The 22,295-nt window shown below is 33.9% G+C and overlaps 4 protein-coding genes across 5 annotated transcripts; 2 read left to right on the forward strand and 2 right to left on the reverse strand.

Moving 5' to 3' along the window:
• The first annotated feature begins 4,395 nt into the window (after positions 1-4,395).
• On the forward strand, positions 4,396-7,078 carry LOC143572695 (AP2-like ethylene-responsive transcription factor TOE3). The gene is made up of 8 exons (XM_077057777.1): positions 4,396-4,850; positions 5,557-5,582; positions 5,685-5,715; positions 5,799-5,886; positions 5,951-6,096; positions 6,237-6,281; positions 6,363-6,466; positions 6,560-7,078. Exons 1-8 carry the CDS (start codon positions 4,396-4,398, stop codon positions 6,892-6,894), a joined length of 1,230 nt encoding a protein of 409 aa, XP_076913892.1. The 3' UTR covers positions 6,895-7,078.
• LOC143572690 (uncharacterized) lies at positions 7,057-11,900 on the reverse strand. Of its 2 annotated transcripts, none has more exons than XM_077057774.1 (12): positions 11,744-11,900; positions 11,334-11,430; positions 10,381-10,508; positions 10,152-10,302; positions 9,970-10,079; positions 9,805-9,888; positions 9,656-9,704; positions 9,471-9,562; positions 9,224-9,362; positions 8,224-9,139; positions 8,025-8,123; positions 7,057-7,854 (listed from the first exon to the last, which is right to left on the reverse strand). In XM_077057774.1, exons 2-12 carry the CDS (start codon positions 11,421-11,423, stop codon positions 7,547-7,549), a joined length of 2,166 nt encoding a protein of 721 aa, XP_076913889.1. In that variant the 5' UTR covers positions 11,424-11,430; positions 11,744-11,900; the 3' UTR covers positions 7,057-7,546. The 2 variants fall into 2 exon arrangements, with proteins under 2 accessions (XP_076913889.1, XP_076913888.1); XM_077057773.1 differs by having other exon boundaries at positions 11,748-11,893.
• A 3,382-nt stretch (positions 11,901-15,282) lies between these two features.
• LOC143572670 (protein RETARDED ROOT GROWTH-LIKE-like) lies at positions 15,283-18,363 on the forward strand. Its single transcript, XM_077057762.1, has 7 exons — positions 15,283-15,595; positions 16,755-16,866; positions 17,159-17,318; positions 17,451-17,599; positions 17,696-17,847; positions 17,963-18,077; positions 18,167-18,363. The coding sequence occupies exons 1-7, from the start codon at positions 15,303-15,305 to the stop codon at positions 18,302-18,304; spliced, it is 1,119 nt and encodes a 372-aa protein (XP_076913877.1). The 5' UTR covers positions 15,283-15,302; the 3' UTR covers positions 18,305-18,363.
• Positions 18,364-18,448: 85 nt separating this feature from the next.
• On the reverse strand, positions 18,449-20,792 carry LOC143572696 (uncharacterized). Its single transcript, XM_077057778.1, has 3 exons — positions 20,475-20,792; positions 19,946-20,092; positions 18,449-19,831 (listed from the first exon to the last, which is right to left on the reverse strand). Exons 1-3 carry the CDS (start codon positions 20,784-20,786, stop codon positions 18,449-18,451), a joined length of 1,842 nt encoding a protein of 613 aa, XP_076913893.1. The 5' UTR covers positions 20,787-20,792.
• Between the last annotated feature and the right edge of the window lie 1,503 nt (positions 20,793-22,295).

Raw genomic sequence — 22,295 nt, forward strand, 5'->3', positions numbered from 1 at the left:
AAATTCTTTTTTGAATGACAAATTTCGTAAAAATGCTAGCAGGAAACCAGCAAAAACCCCAGGGGAAAACAACTTACAAAATCAAAAGGTAGACGAAGAAAACACCAAAAACTCCTAAAAAACCACCAAAAGGCAAACCGAAACACTTAAACACTAAAAGAAAATTTTCTAGCAAGTTCTAACGTTGGAAATTAAAAAGTATTTGATCGCGTGCTATCGTTGTTGCTTTGTGTATTGTGTTACCTATTTGACTGGATGTGCATTGCAATAAATTGTTTATTTATTAATATTAACTGCTGGCCGTATACTATTATTTATTTTCGAATGGGCAAGATAGGCTAACTTGTTTTAAACGATATATTGGGTAGGTATTGTCAATTTTAATTAAGCTCCAAATCTTAAAATGGGAAATTAAAGGAGGGACCATCCCTAGAAGTTATCGAGTCTATTGGGTTGTGGCCAAATATGTAGTTTTTGCTATGGCACTTGTTAGGTTAGGAACTTAGGATTATTGTATAATATTCATTGTCATCTACTTCTCAACACTTTTATCTAAATGTATAATGAAAAGAAACATAGAGATTTCCAACTTTAGGTTTGATGTGCTTGATGATTAAATTTGAACATCACAAACAGTTCATTATCTACAACAATACAACCATAAGTCCCAACTTTGAAACGAGAACTCATAACGAATAATTTTGTTACTAGGTTACTCAAGACGTTAATATGGTATGGCCATATATGAATTATCGTTGATAGACTGACTAAGTCAACGTATTTCTACAAATTCGAGAAGGTTATAAAATGGAAGAGTTAAACCGACTTTATACTTATGTGAACTGTTGCAAAGGGAGTTAAGAACTCGCCTAGCTAGTTTTAAGCGCCACCTAGCTAGTTTTAAGCGATGATACACACTTTGGAAGACATGTTATTATGCTATGGTCATGTGTAATTGATTTTGGTTGGATTCTCATACAGCAACTATCACTCCAGTTTCAATGCACATTGTTTGAAGTATTGTACGGACGCAAATGAACATAGTGTGTATACTAAGCAGATATCGGAGAAAGTCGATTGTCAAAACCCGGAGTTCCAAGTAGAAGACTAGGTACAATTGAAAGTGTCCCTTATGAAAGATTTAGTGAAATTCTAGAAGAAATGGGTGTTAAGTTCTAGATACATTGGACCATTTGAGATGGTAAAAATAATTGGTAACCTTAAGAAGTGTTTATCCTATGAGACTCTTAAAAAAGAAGCGTATAACCTTTGATAAGTGTTTAGTGAGATTCTCAAGGAGACATTCCATGTGTCTAACCTTAAGATCACGTGTAGTGATAACTAAACACAACCTGTTGTTTTCTGACAAATGGCAAGTAGTGTTACAAAAGTGACATAGTGGTAAAATGACCCATAACTAAACTCAAAACTATGCGGTGTCGTTGTGGTATCTAAGCATGTGATTAGACAAGCTTTCGTTGTATCTACGACATTCCAACCCAAAAATAAGCTCACAACTAGGGGTGGTGGTGATAATATTCCCCCGCTTTAAGCTGGTTTTCCTTCTAAAACTCTATCACTACGCCTACGCATGGTCTAAGAAGTGTTGTAACATAACTATACAACCCTAGCTGTCACACTAAAAATGTTAATATTAAGTATCTATAATATATATAAACGAAACCTTTAAAAGTTCTAAGGTTGCTCCCTACATTATCTCAAGCCACCAATCACCATATTGCATTATTTGTAAATGGAGGCTTCTCATGCATTTGACATGAATTCACGGGTATTGATCTCACCAAACCCAGATATTCTTAAACAGATTATAACATCTCATTAAATTAAAAATTAATCTTACCAAATATTTGATATGAAAACTGAAAATCCTATAAAATACTAAAAATTAATATATGATTTCTCTAAAAACGAATATATATTATCTATAATCAGAAAACACATATTTTTAATATAATGAAATGTTATAACCCGTTTTTGAAATATATGGATTTGGTGAGACTCATACCCGTGAAATCAGGCCAAATGCACACTTTCATCATCAAATACTAAGTATATATTATTAACTTTTATACAATAAATAAAATTAAAATTCAAAAATATATAAATATTATAAACGAATAATGTAAAATAATCCCTGTAATATGGGGAATAAAAGCTAGTTAAGTATATACATATATAGGATGGATCTTGCGAGAAGTGATATTACAGCGAGAAGTGCGAGAAATAAATGTATAACTCCATTAATCCCTAATTTAACTCCCTTTCATATGATGTTACATACATATATGTAGGTTGGTTGTATTTATGACTTAATTACACATTCAAACCAACCTATAAACATATAAATGTACCGAGCCACATTCAAATCTATGTACCTACACACATACAAACATACATACACATATACAAACATATGTACACATATACAAACATACGTACCTACACACATACATATGCACTTACACAACACACTTACACATAAGAAAGGGAGTGAAAATAGGGATTAATGGAGTTACACATTCATTTCTCGCACTTCTCGCTGTAAAAAAACTTCTGAAATGATCCACTACCTATATATATATATATAACTATCTATATAATTGCCTACCATGAAATTCTACATGTCGCTCTCAGGTTGTTCCCCCCATTTTCTAGAACCACCAGATTGCTTGATTTCTAAATGGAGGCTTCTTAGGCATTTGACCTGAAATCACGGGTATGGGTCTTACCAAACCCATATATTCTTTAAATGGGTTATAACATCTTATTTATTTGTGAAACTCTTTCATAATCAAACAATAATTTTTACAGGTCATAGGTCTCACCAAACCTGGATAACTCTTAAACGGGTTATAACATCTCATTTATTTGTGAAATAACCCCTTAATCATCAAAAAATAATTTCTACGGGTTATGGGTCTTACCAAACCCTAATAGCCCTCAAATGAATTATAAGATCATATTTATTGGTAAACACTTTCACTATCAAACCCTAATTTAATTTATCTTCTTTACACGTTCTCCGTTGTTGGTCTATCATTTCTATCGCCGGTTAACTTCTGATATTACCCATCATAGACAAATATTTGTGTTCATGTTTGTTCATTTAAAAAAATCAACATGTTCGTGTTCGTTTATGTTTGTTCGTTAAAAGTCTAAAAAACCTACACATCTCAATTGGAAATAGCAAAATGCTAAAAAATATAGTAAAAAACTAATATATATGTATTAAACTAAAACAAACTACATTAAAAAATAAAATAAATATCATAAAATAGCAAAACTTTAAAAAAACCCTGTAACACGGGAGGATCAAACTAGTATATATATATATATATATATAACTATACTAATAAAAGAAAATAATGAGGATGATGTGGCAATCCCACATTTATTCTAGGTCTAATCTATTTTCTCATTCATTCTACCTATCCATGGGTTATGGAGCAAAACCATAATGATAAATGGGTTATAATTTCCTTTCTAATTCTCTAATTTATCATCTCATTCATCTCAACTATTCATTGTTCATGGGCCAAAATAATTTTGGCAAATGTGTTATAATTTCATTTCTAATTCTTTAATTTCTCAACTTATTTATCCTACATATCCATGGGTCATGAGACAAAACAGTTTTGAGAAATGAGTTATAATTTCTCTTTTAATTTTCTAATCTTTCATTTCATTTATCATAGTTATCTACGGGTAATTGATCAAAACAATATATGCAAATGTTGTATATAAAAATTCAAATTTGTAAATTTGCGATTTTAGACTTTTTATTGTTTATATTATATATTTTATCTTCTTTTTACCTATAATTATGTTCACTTCTTTTAGATAATGGATCTTTTTATTTTTATTATTTGACAAATCCCGTGTAATACACAGGTTCAAAAGCACACAAATAATATTTTATTAAAAGGGACAAGTTAATGGTAAAAGAAAAGAAAAGAAAAGAAAAAATGTCACGTGTTTTTTCATCCATGAATATATCACCTATTCCTGATATCCAAAAGCCCACCCCTGCTTGCTGCTACCTGACAACTCCTATATATTCTTTAATCCTTATTATTCATCTCTCTCTCTGGAGTCTGTTACTCTCTAGAATCACACACACACACACACACACAGTTTGTTAGATTTCAGTTACGATATAATTATACCGTTACGACTTCCCTCCATTAATCTTCTCTCTCACACACACACTTACTTACACCTTTCACACTCACAGTGTGTCTACTGATCGGAAACCGGATCATACACAATATATATGACGTCATTTGTTATCATTCTGATTGAATAATCATATATATATATATATATAGCTTGTAGTATTTTTTACTGCGTGATCATCACGGAAGGAAGAATAAGATGTTAGATCTTAATGCTGAAGCTGTGCTCTCTGTTGTTGATAGCTGTGATCGTCAATCTGAGATTCATTCTGCTACTTCAGTTTCCTCTGACATATTCAACCTAGTACTAGTAGATGACGAAGAAGACGCTGTATCGTGTAATGATAATGATAAGCAGTTATTCCTTATTGAAACTGCACATCGATCATCTGTAGGTTTGATTACGCGGCAGTTGTTTCCGCTTTCCGGCTATTTGAAATCGGAGGAGGAGTTAGGTTCTCGGTTAACAGCGCCTAATTGCTCTACGCTTAAGGCGGACTGGTTGAATCTGAAGGTTGTGGAATCCAGACCGGTGATTAGCAACGTCAAACCGGTTCAGGTGAAGAAAAGCCGGCGAGGACCGCCGTCTAAGAGCTCGCCGTACCGTGGAGTGACGTTTTATCGTCGGACCGGGCGTTGGGAATCGCATATATGGTGTGTGATATGATATCATTGGTTCATCTATATATATTACTATATCAGTATTCTCTTTCTCAATTAGGAATGTTTTGCTTTTTTCTAAATGTTAAAAAATAGTACAAACTTCTAGGGATGTGCGCCGAGCTCGAGTTGACTCATTAGCTTTTTTCTATACCTCGAGATTGGCTCGTGAGTCGTTTTCTCAAGCTTGAGTTCACGACTTGTTCATTACTCCGTATTTATTAGTTAACTTAAATATGTTATTAATTATTTTTTATATATTTTGAGAAAAACCTTAAACGAAAATGCTTGGCTGTACAATATGAAATTAATACATAGAACTCCAAAAGAGGTAAAAATTGAAAATACGCAAGGCTCGACGAGCCTAAATAAGCTTCTTATACAAGGCACACGTTCGATAAATAAGCGAACTTTATTTGAGGCTTGAGATAAAAAAAGGCTTGGCTCGTTTCGAGCTTTTTATTAATATAGCTCACGAATGGCTCAACTCGTTTACGGCCAACATCTCATTGCCTGGCGCTTGAGTACTGTTTTCTCCATGTGCATCACTAGTGGTGCGGAACAATATGTAAATTACATCTTGCAAGATCTCAATTATAAGACCTCCACATTCAAAACCTCTCCTATATACGTTTTATATGCGTCTTCTTGTCTTGTTTGATGATATTAGAATCTAATTCTTCGCATTTTATATGTTCAGGGATTGTGGGAAACAACTGTATTTAGGTAAGCATGCTTGATCCTATTTGAAACTTGCAAGATAAAATAGTTTTAAGTTTATTGCACTAGTTAATGAATTATGTTAATTGTAACTTTGTATGATTACAGGTGGATTTGACACTGCCCATGCTGCTGCTAGGTGAGTGTTAATTTCCAGTGACAAATTTAATCTGGTTATACATTTGTAATCTCGGTTCTGACTTTACATAAATTAACTTTTAGAGCCTATGATCGGGCGGCAATCAAGTTTCGAGGAACTGATGCTGATATAAATTTTGATTTAAGTGACTATGAGGAAGACATGACTCAGGTTTGTGGTGGTTAGTACTGGCACTCCATGATCATTACAAGGTTTAATTTTCCCTAAATAACAGATGGAGAGCTTATCAAAAGAAGACTTCATTCATGTGCTGCGCCGACAGAGTAATGGATTCTCACGAGGAAGTTCGCAATACCGAGGTGTGACCCGTCACAGATGTGGTAGATGGGAGGCTCGCATGGGTCAACTTCTTGGGAAAAAGTAAGAATTCATTGCTCGAACTAATTATCATGTGATTTTAATCTAACTGAAACAAATACCGTAGTGGTAGCGACATAATTCTTTAGATAAATGGTTTAGGGAGGTGTTTTAGTCAATAAGATTAACATGCTTGTTCGCAGGTATGTTTACCTTGGATTATATGACAGTGAAGTAGAAGCTGCAAGGTTCTTGGAATTACACTAACTGATTTGTATTTAACATCTACAATTTTGTATCCTAATCTTTAATTTCTTAACTGAATCCAGGGCTTACGACAAAGCTGCTATTAAATGTAATGGAAAAGAAGCTATCACCAACTTTGATACAAGCACATATGGGGCAGATATAGATTCTTTAGGAAGAGATGAAGGTAATTATTGAATTGATTGCTTATTATCTTTATAGTTTGGTTATCTTATTCAACTTATTGATGAGAGTATACTCATGTGTTCTTTCTATGCAGGTTGTTGCAACAATCTTGATCTCAACCTATGGGTTTCTCCCACAAAGCGAAATCATGTTCAGAACCTGGATGTCGGTTCTGTGAAACGCCACAAAGCAAAATCAGCCTCTTTTGATTTTCAGGTTGGGGGCCTTGCTGTGGGTGGGCAATCCCATTATGATCCAACAGCCACAGGTCAACACACTCCTGTATGGCCTATCATGTATTCCGGTATGCCCGTTACCTCTGTTGCAGCATCATCAGGATTCGTTTCTTCAGTTACCAGGTTCAAAGACCCCCATTTTTTATCAAACACAAACATGCAGAACAAGACTTCTCAATACCAGTACAACTAGACTTGGCTTTTATTGATGATCTGCTAACTGTACAAACGCTAATGTCACCGTTTGTTTTGACGTTATAAAACTTTCTGGTTCAAATAAGTGTGTTGTAGCGTGAGACCTCAAGTTTGATTCTTATTTGTGACAACATAATATGCATAATTTTCAAGTTTCACTAGAGCATATGATCATAAACATAAAAATTTACCTGAATTGAAGATGATTAAAAATGAGCAACATTCTTCTCGGGGTTTCTGAGTAGGAGATTAGGTTGTTGCTTTAGATATGTAAACATAAGAGAAATTAATCTCTTTTGAAAACACAAGCAAATGGATATGAGAATGAAGTGTTCATTTCATTTAATTGAATTTAATTTAATCAAACCAGAAAAGTTAGAAAGGTGAATAATTTACATTCCAAATACCCGGGTGTATACATCGCCAGAACTGGGCATCTGGTGCATAAATTCACCATACCCAGGTAACAATTTCTCCATCCGTATTCTCTCATTCCTCTGAATTTGTTCATGCAAGCCCCCCGCTTCATTTCTACTGTTTACTTGTTGAGACTCGTCCAAGTGCAGCTGCTGCTGATACCCATTTGTGATATGACCATTTGTAAACTTTGGCTGTGAGTACTGCTGTTGCTGCGCGTAGCTCTGGTGGTGCTAATCTACAAGCCTGGAAGTAATATCGCCATAATAGTTATCTCGTGGAGAAAACTGCGGTGTGTGGTGTTGTTGCATGAAGGATGTTTGGGAAAACTGAGGCTCGTGATGATGGTGCGGGGCAGATGCAGATTGTTGTTTCGTCAAGAGCCAATCGAATGAGCTTGACCTTGTGTCAAAAGATGATGATTTGCCTCTTCCAACAACCATCATGGAAGGATCGGTGAAACCATCACTTGTTTTGCTTAGATCCCCTGTTGATGGCAAATGATAACGATTATTTGGCAAAGAATTCTTCACATAACTACCTGAAAGAATTACAGTTAAGAGAGTACTATTAATCTCATGACAGATCATAAAATTGCATGTTTGAGTAATATACACATTTGACCAAGTCAAAACACTTTTGACAAATATACATCATAATTACAAGAATAACAAATACATATGTATGGAGACGATGGATAAGATCACATACCAGAATTCGCAGAAACAGCCTGCTCGGTTCTCATGCTTGAGGGAAACCCAGGAGGCGGTTTGGAGAATCCTGGTGGTATTACGTTCTGAGTCCTAGACCCTTTCATTACAAAATAATAGTAATTCAGAAACTTTAAACATAAACACATTACATACATGTTTGTATGCATGTATCATGTACATGGAATTGATAGGCATACCTTGATACTGTGGCTTATAGACACTGTCTTGAATCTCCCGAGAATCTTGAAAAACAGAAAATCTTCCTAACTCTTGATTGCTATGTCCTTTTTCATTTGCAAAAGAAAATCTTGATTGATCACTGTTTTGAAAACTCCAAGAAGAACTATGTCCTACATCTTTCCGTTCAAACAATCCGGTTACACTATGAGGCAAAACCGAATCATCACACCCGACAAAATCCATAGACAGTATATTAGAGATTATACTGCTTTCTACAGCAGCAGAATTTTCATCATTATCCACACGACTATCATCATCAAGCCTTCTCAAATGCTCTACTATTTCTTCATTAGAAAAAGATCTAGACCCTCTATACATCCTATCTGACTTGGTCAAACTTCCAAAACTATTCCCATCATATCCATCATTCAATACAGGTTTTGTACATGTGGACTGTTTTAAGGCTTCATCTGCATAACTATTTACACCATTACCGTTTTGACTGCTAGACTCCGTTTGCCACCAAGCTTGATCACTATAACTCTTAAATACCTCAACAGGATAAGAAGAATCTAAAGATTTTTGTTTATCTAGTGTCGAACCAGATGGTTCTTTTATAATGTTAGTGTCCTTAAGTGTTGGATCGGCTGGTTGAGAAGCTTCCCTAAAAGGCTCACTATAAGTTGATGATTTTGATGACACTATATCTGAATCTCCAGTCTTATCATTGATGCATACAGAAGACAAATCAGAACATAAGCTCGGTATCTGCCCTTGTGATACCGAGCTAATATCTTTATCTAAACCTGAATTATGTGACCTCCCAACAATATCTACAAAACTTGTCATGTGTTTGGATGATTTAATTACTCCATCTTTGTCCTTAGAACAATGCAAGTGATCACCGGAAGCTACCGCAACATATGCTACATCCTGAATAATGGCAAAGAAGTAACAGTTTTAAAAATTTGGGCAAATTTTAGTCAGTCTTGAATTAATTAACAAAAAATATCTTACTCTAAGTGTACTGCTAAAAACAGGTTCTTGAGCCGGAGCACTGCGATTGTGCAAGTGTTCATCTACAGGCGGTGGAAACATACTTCCTGAACGGTTATGCAAATATTGGGTGGCACCAACAATTTCCTGAACTCTATTCCTGAAATATAAATGTTTTGACAAAAGTGACATCAGCAAATCCAGTAGTAAGAATAACTACTGATTATCTAAGCAAGCATAACACTGATGAAACTTTAGCAAGTAATACCTAGTATGAACTGCAGCTGTTTCATCTTTGCCAAAACTATCTTCTTCAGCACCAATATTATGCAAATATAAACATGCAACATTGTTGCAGGGCTGACCAACAAAAAGAAACAAAAAAACAGCTTCCGTAAGATTTAGGGTCAAAAATGGAGTTGATACAGTTAACATTTAGCATCTCATGTATACCATATTCCTTAACCATGCATGACAGTATTTTGCTGTTCCAAATGATGCTCTGCAAAAGTTGAATTTTAATTAGTACTTTAACATATGCAATGCCAAAAAATGTCCCAGAAAATGTAAGTTTTAAAAGGTATATAAGGTTCTGTACTTACCTTAAATACCTCCCACCCAGCACATAGCCATGCACAGATTGAATGCATCGCACCGCATCTTCCTCCTTTGCAAATGTAATATATCTGGGAATATAAAAAGTATGACAGATTTAATGAGCATGACTAATAATAGACTAATTTAAGTTTATAGGCTGTAAAACATACACACTACAAGTATCATTGACAAACTGTTGAACAGTCCCACCAGTCGTCCGAGAAAGAGAAACCTTGGTAACCTTCCCATATTGCCCAAAATAATCTTTCCGCTGCAACAACTACACACAACAAAAATAATTCAATAACAATTTTATATAAATTTTTTGAAGGTTTCATAAACAGAAACATACATCTTCATCAGCTAGACTAAGAGGCAGCCCGATAATATAGGCCATTTTTCTCTGAATTACTCTAACATTGCTAAGGTCTTTCTTCACTTCAGTTGGTTTTTGCTTGGCTTTCGGCTGCTTTTGTTTTCTACTAGCATTATTGCCAGCAACCCTACAAAAGGACAATATTTATGAATCTCAACATAATAAAAAGGGTTAACAAGATTGCAAAATTAATTCAATTTTCAACCTCTGAAAATTTGATTCCAACCCAGCACTTCTATCCTTATCATAAGCCGTGCGACAAGCAGGACACCTTCCCTCTGTTGCATCCTTCTCTGCCATGTCCATTATGTGATGCCAACACCAAACACACACCTGCAAGGATAAAGTAATTCAACTTCGTTGCATACAGTAATTCAAACCTTACCACTATAAACCTAATTTTCTTACATCCAATATTTCACATTTACTAAGCTCATAGTTGTTAAAAGAGACCGCCTCTTGAGTCTAAGCGCAATTTCCAGTTGAGGCGAGGCAATAGCGCTTTAATTCTCCAGGCGATGGTTCAGTCGCAGATTCCGGAGAGTTTCCAGTCAAAATTTCTAAATTTTGGCAAGATTCCAGCTAGATTTCTACTTGTATCCAAAGAAAGCTATTTTTCTACACTAATATAGTAGAACTTTTGGTACTAATTAGATGATATTAAACGTTATATCATTAATATAATAGCTTTTGTTTATTTATTTGAAGAATAGTATCAAGACTGGCAATTGGACGCCTGTTTAAGACACAACTAAACCTGTTGAATAAAAGCGCAAATTATGTAATTTTTTAAACTATGTTTTTAAATAATTGAAATTAGTAGGCTAGGCTCCATCATTTTTATTTATTGATACATGAAACATACAACTGTGTTATATACATGAGATGTAAAGTAGTTAAACAAGTCATATTCATGTTTGTAACTTGTGTTAAGTCCCTAGTCTCTAACCTATTTAACACAATAAGACCTGCTTTGCCAACCCTTATTTATCCTAATACATAACATATTTAATTTTTTACATTGTGCGCTGTTTCCCTCATACCCTCGCTTTTTTTGCGCCTTTGATAACTATGTAACAAACTTATTCAACATCACACACATAGCAACACAAGACATGAATTAAAAAAAAAAAGAAAAAAAGTTAGTTAAACCCAAACCTCATAACCACATTTGCAAGGCTTCAACTGTTGATCAGTCCAATCCATCTCTTCGGCACACAACGGACACCTCTTCTCCTCTTCACTCATACTTGCTCTAAAGCCACATCACCACAAAACAAATTATCATAAACCTAATAGACTAATACCAAAACAACACACATTCTCTACCAAAACCCTAGGTCCTCAATTCATAAACCTAAAACCTCTAGGTACATATCAAATCCACTAATCCACATCACATTCACCAAGACTAACACTAGATCTAGCGTATATACACACCGCATTCAATAATAATAAAACACAGGCATTCAGTGACGTATACATATATATATATATATATATTGCCATTTATAGTAAGTAATAAAATGATATGTGAGAACGAATTGGAAGGAACGGAATTGGTGAACTTACATTGATTGATTGAACGGAAGGAATGATGAAGCAAACGGATGGATTTGTGTGTGGAGATTGAAGGAACTGAATAATAATAATAATAATAAGAGTACGGCACCAAGAATTGAAAACCACAGGATTGAGACGAGCTTTTATGAGGATGGGGCTTTATTATGCTTTTATTTCTTTTATTTCTTTTATTTGTTTTTCATTTATCGACTCCTATACTATACTATGCTTGCTTTTCTCAATTATTAGATGACTTCCAAAAATATTATTTTTGTTTTAATTTATAACATAGTTGATTGATTTTTTTTTCTCTTTTAACAGCGAATGTTTTTTTAATTCTGGTTGTCTATAAGATTTAAATTTAATATCTGTCAAACTCTTTTAACATAAGGTGTTTAAAGGTTTGTTTTTGGCTTTTTACCAATGGACTATCATCCTGTTAATGGCTTATAACATAGTTAATTGGTTGGGTTTAAATACATAGTTTTCTAAAAGGGAAAACGTTGTAGAATAATAACCAAGTTTCAAGTTTGTTTCAATTAAGTCACTCGTGTTTCATTTTGTCTCAATTTGCCTACTCAACTTTGAATTTTGTCTCAATTAAGTCATTCAACTTTTAATATGTCTCAATTAGATCACTCAACTTTCAATTTTAGCTCACATAGGTCACTCGACTTTCGATATATGTTCAAATACTATCTTTTTTACCTTCATGTTATGTGTTCATAAATAACTAAAACGTCATTAAAACCAACATTTTTTTTTCATTTTTTATCAGTAAATATATCACTTACGATAATATAGTAGTTGTCACTTTCGTTTTAGAACACAGGTTGAAATGTAAGTGACCTAATTGAGACAAACTGAAAGTTGAGTGACCTGATTGAGTAAAACAAAATATGAGTAACTTAATTAGAACAAATTTGAAACTTGGTTACTATTTTATAGTGCCTTCCCTTTTCTAAAATTAGGATGTCATGGGTTGAGTATTAAATGGACTCCGATTGAACTCAAACTAGCGACATTGGAATTGTTTCGTCGAGCTCTACGATATTATATTTTAGGTTTTCGTGTTTCGATTTTTAGATTGTATATTTTATAACTTTTGTTTAGATTATTGTGTTTTTTTTTATTTCTTATTGTGTTTTTCATTTGTAGTATTACTTAGCATTGTGTAATATTTTACGATCCATTATGTTTTTATACTATCTCTAGATTTAGGATGCTGTGTCGGATAACTTAACTATGTAGTTGATATTAAATTAAATATTTATTAAAAGCATAATATTTTAGGGGCATTTGAAAATCTTTTTTTTTTTTAATTAAATGTATTGTAAATTACTAGGTTATCGTGGCATGTGTAGGCGGCAGCAGATGGTGGGCGACTGTTTTGGAGAGAGAGAGTATTTATCTTTAATTGAACATAAATGATGTTTTCTGTCATTAAGTTTCTCAAATGACGTCCATTGAAAAACCGTGCAAACGTAAATGACGTCTTTTGCCATTTTGTCTTAATTTATTATATGTTAAATACATGTATATTACACAAAACAAATCTAATAAATGTCAAATTAAATATTTACTAACAAGTATTTATGAGTTATTAAAACAATATTTAGGTAGTAATAATGATCTAGTTCAATGAAAGATATATGAATTAAAAACCTTTACAGCAATGTTTTTTTAGAAAATTTAAATTACCAGCCTGGATTATTTAATATTTAATTGAAGAAAAGATGAAAGTATATTTGTGATTTAACTGGAAAAAGAAAGGAAACAACCGAAAACAGTTTTTTTAGTGTGCTAGAAAGATGACCTGCGACATATTATTATTTAGTATATTTATTATTACATACAAAATATTAATGATGTTTACATTTTGTTTTTGTTGTATCAAAAGTATCTTGTATATTCTTTTTATATAAGTCCAATAGCACATCCTTAAGACCCTAGCTAGAAGATCGATCTATCTTTTGGTGTTACAAAAAGACTAGCCTAATTAAATAGCATTGTCACTTTTCATGTAATTAGTTATATAATTTTATTCATATGTTATCACGTTGTTCTAGTTTAGCCCAATAGCACACGAATGTTTATAGAGTTCAAAATATGTATGTTACTATATTATATCTGGATATATGTAATTTAGGAATAAAAAAAATATTATAAATAACTTTAAAGATATATTTTATTTATAATTATGTTTGAATCTAAATTTATATTATCTGTCTAGCTCATCGAATGACGGTAGCCTCTCAAAACATACGACATGGTATACATCGCGTTGAAGCTTTAACTCTAAATAATGCATTAAACATTTATTTTCAGTTCGTTTAAAAGATATGGAGTAAACTTGTTTTTAACTTGTAGTAAGAAAGGAGTACGAATTCAATATATGTATATAGAAAAGACCCATTAGATTAAAGTTTTCATTTTCTAATCGGTTTTTATAAATTTATAATTGTCTTATTTTATTTATAATCATACCCTTATTTTTGAATGCCCAATAAGCAATTTAGCCTCTTAATTTACTCTCTTGGTTTGATCTACTTAATCTCATCCCTTGATTACACAAAACCAATTTCTTATTAATTTGTTGCTAGTCGCACGTCGCCTAATCATAAAACTGATTCCCCTATTTATTGTTGAGTCAACTATCAACCAAATCCATTCCGACAACAGTGTTAAAAACAATAATTGGTTACACAAGCGACCATTAGTTCAACATTGGTAACCATCACTATTAGTCGGCGTTCCTCTAAAGTAGTGTGCCCTGATCTCTCCTCCATGTTGGTCTCACGCCCATCACGGGCGACCTAAAACATCCACATTTAAATGCTCTTATATACTTATACACAAGCCAATGGCCATTTAACTTAGTGGTATTCGATGTATATCACCATCAAATTCGGACGAGTTTGGATCCCACAAAGCAGACAATAGATGGATTTTAAAAGTAGAATTTAGGGTGTTTGTGTTCGCCGTTAAAACAACTATACTTATGCATTGGCAGACCTACACTTCAAGTGTAGGGATAAGTCGACCATTGTGAAATGTTTTTAGGTATATACATATCAAAATCCCAACCAATCGTTGTGAAATTTTGACACTTATTTTCCGACCCCTACAAAATGATTTTCTTATGAACGTACAATCAATGTTAAAGTTTTAATATCTTATGTGTTGATACGTAAGAATAAAATCTACTAAATTCACCTAAGTGGTTTAGTAATATCAAATGCAATATATTCTAAGGGTCAATTTATTCTATAAATTGGTATAAAAATGAGAAGGGTGAGAAGGATTTGTAGTCACACAAAAAACCCATCATAAAAATAAAAAATAATAAATATAAGAAAATCATAACTCAAAAATTAATAAAAAAATGAAAAAAGTAAAAACACGATGTTTTCATCGTATTTCTCATTCTAAAAAAAAGACACGAATTTTTAGACAGGAACAATCGTTCTTTCTTTCTTTCTTTCTGTGTAACTAAATAACTGTCAGAAACAGCTTCTGATAATTATAATAATAATCTTCTTCTTCATCTTCCGTTTGATAAAAATGGCAACACTCATCTCACTGTCATATAACCCTAACCATATCCTATCACTACCACACCAACAGTTACGGAACATATTATTATGTCAATCTTCGCATTCACCAATCTATCCGATCAGTTATGGATACACTGCTGCTGGCTCCAGTTCCAACTCTAACATTGCAGCTAGATGCTCATCTCATTCAACGGCGTCAGTGGCTGATACGATGCAGTGGCTCGAGCCTCTTGGTGATGTTGTAAGTGAGGAGGATATTAAGCCTTCGATTCCTGTCAGAGCTTATTTCTTCTCTACTAGGTATATTATATAATATTAATATTAGCTATTATAATCTATGTTGTAGAACTCGTTAGGCGCTAGTGCGGTAGTGTAGAGGTAGGATTCGGTACAATTGAAACTAGCCTACTAAACGTGTCAATAACTAGAGTTATTATTATATTACATTTTTGAACTAGAGTAATTGCACTAAGAAATGTATTATAATTACTCTAGTTATTTGTACATTTCTCACCGTTAATAGCTGTTTGTATTTGATCCTAACACTATACCACAGCCACACACACACACACACAAAATATTTTAAAGTTTTATATATAATTTTTCAAACTTATTAATCGGATTTGATTAATAAGTATAATTTTCAAATACATTTAAGTTTTTGACCAATTTTGAACGATTTGGACCGGCTTTGACTGACTACTGATTTTTGAGTACTATCTTATATAAAAGTATAAAACTAAGATAACTTTCAGTTAGTGGCTGATGAAACTAGTTCGTACTTCTTAGTAGTGTTGTAGAAGTCGCTAGGTGCTAGTAGGGGCGATGGGGTAACAAATAGCGATAAATAGGGATTAATCAATTTGGAATTATATATATATATATATAGGGTATGGTTAATGTAAAAAACAATATTTTTGTGAGAAGAATAAGAATAGATCCAGGCCCTTGGATCTATGATCTAGTGGTTGAGATTGGTAGTTTCTAAATAATTGTATTGTTTCATATTTACATTGTATAGTGTCATATTTAGGTGGTTTGTTTTATTTTAAAGCTCTTCTCACACTTCTCATAAAACACTTGTTTTTTATTTGAACTCTTTTCTATATATATATTTAAATTATATATGTATAAAATTTTATATATAATTTCTTAAATACTTCAAAGATTTGACCAATTGACTGAAATGTGACCAATTTTGACTGATTTTTTATCAATTTTGAGACTTGTACTGGTTTTAGGGGGGCGATTAGGTGAAATCGAATCAGTAGCCCTCCATTTTCTGATTAATCGGCATCTAATCACAATTTTTACAAACGCTACTACTTAGCCTCACAGATAGTGAATAATGGAATGTATCATTTTCGTTGTAGTACTTGCATGTATGCATCTAGGATATATTTGTTTTGTGATCAAGTTGGCTGTGATGTTCATGATTTACCATGGTGATTTTGTGCAGTGTCAATTTGAAGAGTTTAGTGGACCAGAACAGACACAATTTCATCCCGCCTACATCTCGCATGACTAACTATGTCGTGTTGAGATTTGGCAGCACAAAGCCTGAGCTTATTGTAAGTTGTCTCTGTCATATGATTCTAACATTATGGTATGTATATTTTAGGGGTAAAATATTGTGAAACAGTAGTAAATTGACTGCTGTAAATTGCATCTTTCTAGCTGCTATATTCACACGAACAACTGGACTATTTCTGATCATATGCAAAAGTTATTATATAGTTATTACTTATTACTTAGCAGTTTATACCATGCTAGTATATATATCTTTGCCAACAGAATCCCTTTGTGCATCTGATTATACTCGGTACACCATTGTTGATTCTATCGACCATTTATGTTTTTCAGGGTTCAGGTGCCACAATAAGTGGAAGTGACTGCTGTTATATGGTGGTTTTTCAGTATGGTTCAGTTGTCCTGTTTAATGTTCATGATCAAGAAATTGATGGGTACCTGAAAATTGTTGAAATGCATGCTTCAGGGTCACTACCTGAGATGAGAAAAGATGGTATATTCAAAATCCTTATTGTCCTTTTATGCTCATATCAATACTTTACATTTTTATTTTTTTGTTATTTTATTTGCTTGATCTGCATATTGAAATCTAAAGTTTGTGACTTTAATCATGTGTAATGCTCAGAATACGAGGTCCAAGAGAAACCAACACTTGGCACATGGATGCAAGGTGGATTGGATTACATAATGCTGCAGTATTTGAATATTGATGGGATCCGTACAATTGGTAGTGTTCTAGGTCAGAGTATTGCACTTGATTATTATGTTCGCCAGGTAGGTTACTTCTAAAAATTACACCGAGTTCCTCATTGTAAGAACGATTTAATCAAATGCATTTTCACTCTTTTTTGTTTCTTTCTTTTTTAATAGGTTGATGAGATGGTTGGAGAATTTACTGATATAAACAGTGATATGGAAAAAACTGGAACCTTCAGGATGAAGAGGAAAAAATTATTTCAATTAGTTGGGAAGGCAAATTCAAATCTTGCAGACGTGATTCTTAAGCTTGGACTTTTTGAGAGGTACCATCTAAATCAAGTGATAGAAATTGTTTGTCTATTGGTGCTACTACGTTGTGCATAGGTTTTGACTTGCATAATGATGACTAACATTATCTGTTAATTATGGGTTGGGCAGATCTGATATTGCCTGGAAGGATGCTAAATATGCTCAGATATGGGAGTACCTCAGAGACGAGTTTGAGTTGACTCAGAGATTTGCTAGTTTGGATTTCAAACTAAAGTTTGTGGAGGTAATTTTTATATTCATTCACTTGTATTTCTTTCGTTGTTTGCTCATTGTGTGACTGTGATGTGACACTCGGATTTACTTCTCTTGCAGCACAATATTCGTTTTCTTCAAGAGATCCTGCAAAATAGGAAATCCGATTTTCTTGAATGGGTCATTATTATACTCATAGGTGCTGAAATTCTTATATCTGTTTATGACATTACCCATAAGTCTGTTACATCTCTATAATACTTCTTTGTGTATCATTTTGAAGATAAAAAAAGTTACACAATTATCACAATAAAGAATCTGTAATATCTTATCATTATACACACTTGTTAAGAACAAGGAGAAATTTACATGGTAAACCGGGAATAGTTAAAGTTAGAATGCTCAGTTTATCGCCTCGACACATGGTGAGTTTTGTTGCAGGGGCAACATGTAATGGAACTCAATTTGTAGGAGTTGATGAAGAGGTGCATTACCATTTATACCCTTTTCAACACTGTTCTGCAGTTCTCCTAATGGTATGGCTGCAAGAAACCCCTTTATAAATTCTTTACAACAAGATGTTCCTTTACATGCAAATCCCGGGCTGTTTTCTTTCTCATGATTTTCTTTTATAACTTTTTCTGGTTCTACCTTTGAAGTTTTCAATTCTGGTGGCACATTAACAATCACACTGCCTTCATTAAACTTCAATATGTAAGCTTTATCACACCCTTCAGTTAACCTTTCTCCTAATGTGTCAATTATAAAAATTTCATTTTTTTCTTTTTTGAGAACAAAGAAATGATCATTCCAACTGACAATGTAGACACCTTCTGAAGATGATTCACCACTTTGAATCTCATCCCATATGGTGTCAAAAGACATTGCATCTTGTAAATGATCCGACTCGTTTATATTCTCAAGCTTAAAAAAGCCCACGTAAGACTTTTCAGATACCACCTCCAATGGTCTAATCTTCGCTTGTATGACTGTATCAAGATCAAAATGTTGATCAAGAAACTTATCCTTGTGAGTTTCTTCTTCACATAAGCTTCTCCACTCTCTCGACCCGTCTCTAATTAGTTTATCAAGTTCACATTTTAACGGTAGAGCATTCGGGTTTTTAAAAAGCCAGTCAGTAATTATTGTAGCAATTACCGTGCATGCACCGCCTCCTAATGCTTTCTCACTCCTCTGGTCAATTGTAGCCATGAATATATCTGTCTGTAACTCCAGTTTTCCGTCTCTACTTTTAACCGTTTTCTTTTCCCACTTGCCAACTTCAAATCTTGCACTATCCATAAACTCATCATCTTTAACATCACCTTTTACTTTATCTTTTTGTGGTTTTAAAAACGAAAGTAGAGTTCTTCGTGCATTGTCAATATCATCGCCTCCTTCACCATTTGCTTTATTCAACAGTGGTGCATCTTTGGGCTTCTTTCTTATATTCCATGAAAGAATCCTTTTTAACTTATGTTTTTCGAAAACTTCATAACTTGAGGTTTGTTCTTTACCTTGATATATGATGGTTTCGTGCATAGATCGACTTCTTGTTAAATCTATGGTCTTTATTCGTTGATAACTTTGATCAGTTTCTTCTTCACTTTCAGACTGGCAGCTCTCCTTTTCCATTTCCATTTCCATCTTGTTTCTTGTTTGACTTTGATTTTGAATTTGAAAATTTACACATGATAGAAGGGATGGTAGCAGGTGTGTTGGAGACACAGGGTGCACCGTGTTTTTTGTATGGTTTTTTTCTACTTCAATGACATCTAGTTTTACCTGAAATTTGCATTAGGTTATATTTGAGGTCCAGTTGAGCTATATATGTTATATGTGTATATATGAAATAGTAATTATAATCTTATCATGCTTGAAAAAAATATCTCGAGTTACCTTTAGTATTGCTTCATGTGTGACACCACCAATGTGGCAATTGACTGGAAGTTTGACCCATTTTTCTGAACGGGTAGTGAATTCAGTAACATCAATTTTGACTTTAGCCAAAATTTCAGCCTTGTGGTTTGACTCCACATCTATTCCCTGTTAATTTCTATGTATATTTAGATACTTATACAAGTTGGTGCTAGCAGTCATTATAGAACCTAGGTTAACGGGTCAAAACAGCCCGGGCTAGGTACTTAGGTTGACCCGATACGCATTTTGTTCAATATATTTATTTTCTAGAACCAATTACTGTGCCAAATATGTTTTTTCTTTCCAAAGGTTATATTTATCAATAATCTGAAAATTTTCAGTATAATGATTATTAAGTTTTATGCCTTAAATAGACACTTTGAACAACTTTCGACTAATAAAAGGATTCGTCCCATTAGAGATCACTAGATCAGACACGAATCGGCCCATTAATAAGCAAATGGATTGAAATTACCATATCTACTAATAAGTTTAATTTGTAACTTACATGAACCTCAAGTTCGATCTTCCAGCTTCTAGGGCTCCTGCTATTGATATCCAGGCTGCAGCTCTGCTCAAAATCTTCATTCCAGGTGACACGACCATCGGGATTTACGCACTGTTTATAGGTATGATCTTTTTGCACAGCTATTCGAGGTACATGTCCTTTTCTGGGAATTTCTAGTTTCACATGCACTTGCATATTATAACTATCTTTGTTAGGAACATGATCAATAACTAAGCCTTCAAGCTCACATATTTTGAGGTGGAGCTTGAAGTGCTTAGTGCCTGATGTTGAACAAAACCTCCAGTTCCTCATATTTAGGTTCACCGTTCGCTACTCTTTTTGGTCGTTTATATGAAATGATTGGGATGAATAAAGGGAACTTTGTAGATCTTGTTGTCTTTATTTTGAGGGATTCAGGGTGTTTGACATTTGAAATTGAAATACAAAGTACAAGTGCAAAGTCAACTTGTTGATTTGTTAAGGCTGAGGGGTGTGGAGCGCTAGAAAGGGCGCAAGAGGCCAGCCGGTCGCGCCCCGGGGCGCGAGGACCACACCACCGAGGCGCGAGAGGGGCGCGAGAGGGGCGCGAGCGCGGAAAAAGAGGCAGGCGCAAGGGGTCTCGCGGGAGCTGTTGGGCGTAAAGGGACTTTGGGAAATGGGAAAGAGACGTTGGGGTCTTAAAAATGAGCCGTTGGCTCTTTAGTTAATAAAAAAAAAAAAAAAAAATTTCTCTATATATATCTATATCAAATACAAACCAACAACAATATAAAACATACAATTTTCTCTCTATTAAACCTATATCAAACCCAAACCAACACCAATATCACATACCACACCCAAAACCCAAAATCACCCCATCTTCCAAACCTTTTTTTAAAAACATGGCTGGAAATTGGTACCCAAACCTAGATTCAGATTACAGTTACGACGATTTGGAATTCCTTACAAGAGACTTCAGTAACCTAAATCCGGTCGACCAAATGCTGATGGAAAAACAAAAGGAACGTATCCGGAAGAGGTTGATCGAAGAAGACCAAGCCGAAGAATAAGAATAATGTTTTTTTTTAGTACTTTAATTTTTTTTTTAGATATTAATGTGTTTTTTTAATTAATGTGTGTTTTTTTAAATAATTTATGAGTTTTTTTAATAATACGTTTTTTTAATACATTTATAAAAAAATAAAAAAAAAAACCGCTCGCGCCCCCTCTCGCGCCCCTCCACACCATGCCCCGGGGCGCGAGCACCACTACCAACACCCATCTTATCAAGTTTCTCTCTCTGCCACACGTCACAATATTATTGGCTGGCGCCCCCACTCACGCCCCCTCTCGCGCCCCCCACACCCCTCAGCCTTAAGAGAATTTTGAAAACAAGTATGATTATAAAAACAAAAGGAAATTTGAAAACAGTTGGTATGGTTATAAAAAAACATATCTGGTCTTTCTGACTTCTTCTATACCTGCCTACTCTCATACCTTCTAGATTTTGTTGAATTCTGAGTTTTAACCTCAAGTTTTGTTGTTTACACAAACTGATACTTTAGTTTTTTTTTTGTTTTACATTAGTATTACTTCTCAAAACATGGAGTGTGAATCAACCCATATTTAGATATAACCGGATTAGCCGTTAAATATTTAGAAACAATGAGAAACTGTTTATTCACCTCTGATTCGATGTATTCATTGGTGAATACACAATTTTTGTAATGGTAGTGTATTCACTAGTGAATCACCAAATCCGGTGAGTTATATTGTTTCTAAATATTTAATGTTTTCATCTGAACCCATAAGATCACCCTTGTGGGCTAACTAGGCCTA

The sequence above is a fragment of the Bidens hawaiensis genome, unplaced genomic scaffold (genome assembly GCF_021521415.1).
Source record: "Bidens hawaiensis isolate Kalapana, Puna unplaced genomic scaffold, B.hawaiensis_p1.1 tig00025990_1, whole genome shotgun sequence".
Lineage (NCBI taxonomy): Eukaryota > Viridiplantae > Streptophyta > Magnoliopsida > Asterales > Asteraceae > Bidens > Bidens hawaiensis.

Coding starts and splice junctions, on each gene's coding strand:
- LOC143572695 (XM_077057777.1), top strand. CDS start 4,396: ATGTTAGATCTTAATGCTGAAGCTGTGCTCTCTGTTGTTGATAGCTGT. Junction 5,583..5,684: donor TGGGAAACAACTGTATTTAG/GTAAGCATGCTT, acceptor GTATGATTACAG/GTGGATTTGACACTGCCCAT. Junction 6,282..6,362: donor AGTGAAGTAGAAGCTGCAAG/GTTCTTGGAATT, acceptor AACTGAATCCAG/GGCTTACGACAAAGCTGCTA.
- LOC143572690 (XM_077057774.1), bottom strand. CDS start 11,423: ATGAGTGAAGAGGAGAAGAGGTGTCCGTTGTGTGCCGAAGAGATGGAT. Junction 9,705..9,804: donor CTGGGTGGGAGGTATTTAAG/GTAAGTACAGAA, acceptor CAACTTTTGCAG/AGCATCATTTGGAACAGCAA. Junction 9,140..9,223: donor TTTTTAGCAGTACACTTAGA/GTAAGATATTTT, acceptor GCCATTATTCAG/GATGTAGCATATGTTGCGGT.
- LOC143572670 (XM_077057762.1), top strand. CDS start 15,303: ATGGCAACACTCATCTCACTGTCATATAACCCTAACCATATCCTATCA. Junction 17,319..17,450: donor ACCTGAGATGAGAAAAGATG/GTATATTCAAAA, acceptor TGTAATGCTCAG/AATACGAGGTCCAAGAGAAA. Junction 17,600..17,695: donor TTGATTATTATGTTCGCCAG/GTAGGTTACTTC, acceptor CTTTTTTAATAG/GTTGATGAGATGGTTGGAGA.
- LOC143572696 (XM_077057778.1), bottom strand. CDS start 20,786: ATGAGGAACTGGAGGTTTTGTTCAACATCAGGCACTAAGCACTTCAAG. Junction 20,093..20,474: donor AGATCGAACTTGAGGTTCAT/GTAAGTTACAAA, acceptor AGAAATTAACAG/GGAATAGATGTGGAGTCAAA. Junction 19,832..19,945: donor CACATGAAGCAATACTAAAG/GTAACTCGAGAT, acceptor TGCAAATTTCAG/GTAAAACTAGATGTCATTGA.